This window comes from Teleopsis dalmanni, chromosome 1, assembly GCF_002237135.1.
Source record: "Teleopsis dalmanni isolate 2A chromosome 1, ASM223713v2, whole genome shotgun sequence".
NCBI lineage: Eukaryota > Metazoa > Arthropoda > Insecta > Diptera > Diopsidae > Teleopsis > Teleopsis dalmanni.
In genome coordinates, this window is record NC_051846.1 from 148,745,262 (window position 1) to 148,751,334 (window position 6,073).

The following is a 6,073-nucleotide window of genomic DNA, read 5'->3' on the forward strand; positions in this document are numbered from 1 at the left end:
AAAATAAAATAAAATAAAATAAAATAAAATAAAATAAAATGAAATAAAATAAAAGCAGACAAAATATAATCAAAAACGCACTAAAAAATAAAATCAAATTAAATCAATTAAAATTAAATAAAAACAAATTAGAACGAATTAAATAAAATTAAATTAAATCTAATAAAATAAAATAAAACCAAATTAAATCAAATAAATTAATATAAAATAAAATAAACTAAAATTAAAATAAAAGACATGAATAATTATAAAACCTAATATTTATAAAGAAATATTAAATTATGATAATAGAATAGTAAAATAAAATCAAATGAAATCTTATAAAATCAAATAAAATTAAATGAAATAAAATAAAATCAAATAAAATAAAATAAAAAAATAAAATGTAAGGCAACAGAATTAACAAAGCATTATATTTATAAAGAAATGTTAAATAATGATAACAGAATAGTAAATTATATTATCAAATACTTCTAAAAAATAATAACATAAAAGAAATTAATTTAAAAAAAATTTTATATATAAAAACAAATTAAATATGGACTAATATTTCTCACACCAAGAAGAGAAATAATTTTTCTTTATATACAAATCAATACAAATAAATCAATATAAAGATTAACATTATTTTTAAAACAATAAAGATAATAAGAAATTATAGTATATTTTTATTTTTATAGTATAAATTAAGTAATTCGTAAATTTATGTATCAATTTTTAAATTTCTTAATATAAATTTTAAGTAAAACATTTTAAATATAACAAAAATTTCTCATAGTCTTAATTTATATTTATTGATTTATATTATTATAAAATTTAGTAAGGAAGTTCAACAACAAAAATTTATTTTCATTAAAGTAAAATTATTTTTAATATTTTTATTTATTATTTTTTGTATTAACAATTATAATTATTGAATATACGTGAGATTTTTAATATAGTTTTCTCAATTTTTTATTTTTATTTTTAAATATATATGCGTTCATTTAAAATTTATATATCTGATATATGAATATATATGTTATATAGTTTGTATTTTCATAATATCTACACTTTGTTAGTTTTGTATTTATACATTCATATATACATATAAGCGTATATTTATATTATTTCGTATATTTCTTATATTTTCACATATATATTTAGAGTTATATTTTTTGGATTTATATAAATATTACATTAATAATCTGAATATTTTATTAATAATAAAATAGTATAATACATTATATTATAATATTTATTAATAATAATATAATATATATAATTATTATATTATAATATTCATAATATAGTATAATATTATTACTAACACAATTTTATTATAACAATATTTAATATATAATAATATTTTTATAATATTTTATATTTTGATTATATATATAATAATAATATAACATATTATTATTATTATCACAATATTATTATAATAAAAGTTCGATAATATTGTATATTATATTTTTAGGTATTAATGAAAGACTTGCATAGTATGCCTATATATAACATATTTAGAGTTATATATTTTAGATTTATATAAATATTACATTAATAATCCGAATATTTTATTAATAATAAAATAGTATAATACATTATATTATAATATTTATTAATAATAATATAATATATATAATTATTATATTATAATATTCATAATATAGTATAATATTATTATTAACACAATTTTATTATATATTATATATTATATTCATATTTATATAATATATTATTGTAGTTAATTCTATTTTATTTTTATTTTATATACGTTTCTCATATATGTATTTAAATTATTTATTTTAAAATGAATTTTTGAAATTATTATTATATGCCATAATAAATTAAATAAATTGTAATAAATAATGAATTAATTAATTATAGTAAATTAATTACATATTTAAAATATTTTTATGATAAAAATAGTTGTATATGATAATTTTACAATTTTGTAAAATAATAATAATTTTTATTATTTTATAAATTTAATTTTTTTTGATAATTTTATATAATTTGCTATATTCCTTATTGATTCATATTTCATAATTGAAAATGTTTTTATATTCCTATTAATAATTAATGGTATTATTATTTTATTATTGTTATTTTATTTGAATTATTTTGTTAATTTTCTTAATATTAATTCAAATTAATATTATTTTTTTCCAACTTTCGTTCTGTTGGTTAAGTGGCGTGATCCGCTTGAGTGCCGGTCTGTGTTGCAACATTGAGGAACGCTGCACATTTCACTGGAAGCGTACATTTGTTCCACTAATTTTGCCGAAGTGCAGTTTTGAGTTTTGAGTTCATAAAAATTAAATAAATTACGTAAAATTTATTTATTTTTTAATTTTCTATTTTATTGTCGAATTGCATGCAATGTATTGCTGCATTGGTCATTTCAAGTGAAATGCACATGAAATAATTAGGTAACCTCCTTCACGAAGAGTTTTCACAACAAATTCGTGAAGCTTCTCTAATTTGCGGATAATGATGGACTCGCTCGCCTATGCGATGCGGTGAATGCCTGTTGCATTATGGACTTGCAATTGTGCAATTGCACTTTGCTTGCATTCTAGTCAAACTTAATAAAACTGAAGTGGTAAATTAATGAACGTTTTAATATACCAAATATATATAATATATATCTTTGGGTTTTTGTTATTGTTATTGTTTTGGTGATTAACATCTTATGTAATTATGAGTCACTGAAGTCGTCTATAAAGTGTTGGTCTAAATCATTACAATTTTTTACAATCATTTTAGTTTGCTGTGCATTTATTTCTAAGAGTCCATATATATTTAATATGACTTTTGATCTATTTAATATGACTATAAGCTTAAGTTTGATTATTTAAAAGCTCTAATTATTGAAAAGTGACGTTTACTAAGTTATTGTTAATATTTTTGTTTGTTTTAAAAAATATATTTATATTTAGTATTGTGTATTATTTTATTTTCATATTCTTTATGTTTTGTTTAAAAATTATTGAATTATACCTAAGTTCTCACTGAAGCAATTAAATATTGTTATTGCATTGCCAAGAAATACGAGATACATTTCGCAGAAATGCATAATCTTAATTATTATAATAAATGTAAATAATATAAAAAAAACCAAAACTTGTTAAGAACTTTCAAATAATTTATTAGTCATTTCACTACTATGAGTATTACTTATAAAAGTACAGTATAGTACAGAATCAGTAATGTATACAGAGTAATGTATGTATAATATATATAGAGAAGAGGTTATTAAACATAAATTCAAAGCTTAAAAAAAATTTGATAAAATATAAAAATATAATATAAATAAATTATATACATACATATACATAAATACATATATAAATACATATAAAAATAATATAATACAAATTAGGATAGATTTTAAACCCTAAATTGCCACACAGAATTAAAAATAGACGATCAGAAAAACAGAATTCGGTCTCTTATCTCACCTCAGTCCATCTAAAGAACTATATTTGAAAAAAAATTTCATTTGAATATCTCTAATGGTTCAAAACATACCGAATTTTGATCTGTTAATTTTAATTCTGTTACACTGTGCGGCCCCCTTGTATGTATAAAATCTATTCAAAATTATTAAAAACAATTAAAATGGGTTCAACTAAAAACCATGAATTTGTTAAATGTACTAAAAGTAGTTCTCATGTAATCAATTAAAAAAAATTGAAAACTTGAATTTTGCATACAAGTAAATAAAAAAAAAAATGATCAAAAATCAAATTTTCCAGTCGAAATATTTTCAGTCACAAAATAATTTCTTTCATCATATGGGAGTTTAAAAATAATTATTATATTACAATTATTATTTTTATTCCAACATTTTGCATATAAAAACTCTTGGACTCTTTTATATTTGAAAATAGGTTACTTGACAATATCATTAATTATTTTTAATTTTTTTTAAATTATTTTATAAAGAGGTTTTTTTTCGTAGAGTAGAAAATTGCAACAACAAACATTTTTGGTATTATTTTATTTTAATAAATTTTTGGCTGACCATTCGAGTATTGCCAAATACCCATCATCAGTGATTTTGGAAATAATTCTTGTATTTAACTATTTGTAAATAATTTCTTTTTTTTGAGAGTGCATGTACTAGCAATTGGACTCGTGTCCTGCCAAATTTGAGGCTCAGAGTCAACACACCTTAACCAACTGACCCAAAACCGTACATGACTTTTATGTTCGTACATTTGCTGTGAAAGTTTTATTAAAAAATTTACTTGCTGCGTTTATATTAGTATAAAATCATAATCAGCTGTAGAATATTAAATTAATGAATTAATTAATAATATTTTTATTTTAAATTGTTAAAGCATAATACTATTTTATTAATATTTTGGGATTTTAAAAAGTATTTTTTTGAACAAAGCTTAAAAAAAAATTTAATTCATTTTTATTGTTAAATATCAAATTTAAAAGTATATTCTTGATTTTTGATTCTTGTTCTTGAGTTAGTGCTATTACGCACTTTTACTCTATAATGGCTGGGGGCATATCTCTACCCCACACTAAGCTATAACTAGGCTAAGAAATCATATAATTTATTTGTCTTTTAGTTGATGTCGGACCTTAAATCAGCATATCTTTCTGAGAGTCCAGAAGTGGACTTGAGGATTGTAAGAAGGTAGTATCTTTCCTCATACGTGACTTTAAAAATCAAAATAAAATATAATTATTATTTCAAATTTTTAATATATAAAAAATTTTTTTAATTTTTTTTTTTTTGGATTTAAGAACTTCTATACTCTTTCCGATTTGAAGATAGATTTTTTGTTATTTGATTTTTTGTTATTTTTTGTTGTTTTTAATTTTTTATTTTTATTTTTAAATTATATTATTATTTTGATTTTTTGAAATGACAAAGCACTCAAAAAATCAGCGTGTGAATAATAATTATTTTCCAATTCTTAGGTACTCACGTTCCCATACTTCTTCTAAACCAGGAAATAATTGAAATATTTAACCAATGAATTCTTTAACTTTTGGGCATTTAAAATCTTAAACAAAAGCAATTATTATTATGTATATATAAATATATATATACTTATTAATAATACGCTTAAAATATCTATTGTATTTGTAGAAATAAATAAAACAAAATATGGAAAACCATAAATTAAAAGTTATAACGATTGAAACTTGTTAGAGTCTAGAGTTTTCAAAGCGCGTTAACCCTGAACTAAAAGTTCAGCACTAGTAATTGTAACTGTGATTTAGCCATATTTGACTATAAATAAAAAGTGGTTTTTAATAAAAACCAAAACAAGTGTCTTAAGCGCTACACCAAGTGATTGTAAGAAAGATTAACTGGGTAAGTGAATTGCAATTGTGAGTTAATTCTCAGAGTTATGACTCACCTGCCTCTTTCGCATATGTGTGAGGCATGTGTGGCATGTCTGCAGCACATATTGGAAGAGACTTTTGTATATCGTTTAAGTAATTTGTTTAAACAATATATTTAATATTTTCCACTTACCAAGCATATTATTCTCTTTTGCATCTTCACAACGTCCCACCACACGTATAACACCACGGCCCGCAATCGGTGAACATGTAACAATGCCACCTATGCGTGCTATATGTGGTGGCACCCGTGGATCATCTTCGCTCGTCTCATTACTGCCATTATTGTCAACATTATTGCCATTGCCTCCGCTGTTGTTGTTGTTGTTGTTGTTATTATTATTGTTGTTATTATTGTTGTTGTTGTTGTTGCCATTGTTATTGGCAATGTTGGTAATATCGTTACCGAATGGACGCATTTTGCTTAGTTGGTTTGGTTTTTTTTTTAATTTGAAACTATTCACTTTTTTTTAATTCTTTCAAATTTTCAAGTAGTTTTTTTTCTTATTTAATAATGATTATTTTTTTTTTGTACTATTTTTGTTATTGAAAAAATTTTATTTTTATTACACAAATTTTCAATTTTACGTAAAACTCGCTTTTATCTTTTAAATTGCGTATTTACAATTTCAAAATAAAATTAATAAAAAAATTTTATATCAAAAAATTTCGCAACGTTTACTTAATGCATTTAATTTATCGCGTAATT

The 6,073-nt window shown here is 20.7% G+C and overlaps 1 protein-coding gene across 1 annotated transcript; it reads right to left on the minus strand.

Annotated features, from left to right (window-relative positions):
* Nucleotides 1–5,447: 5,447 nt before the first annotated feature.
* LOC119667803 (probable serine/threonine-protein kinase DDB_G0291350) lies at nucleotides 5,448–5,868 on the minus strand. The gene has a single exon (XM_038077131.1). The coding sequence runs from the start codon at nucleotides 5,781–5,783 to the stop codon at nucleotides 5,454–5,456; it is 330 nt and encodes a 109-aa protein (XP_037933059.1). The 5' UTR covers nucleotides 5,784–5,868; the 3' UTR covers nucleotides 5,448–5,453.
* Between the last annotated feature and the right edge of the window lie 205 nt (nucleotides 5,869–6,073).

What these genes read in the sequence shown, in the direction of transcription:
- LOC119667803 (XM_038077131.1), bottom strand. Translation starts at nt 5,783, where the DNA reads ATGCGTCCATTCGGTAACGATATTACCAACATTGCCAATAACAATGGC.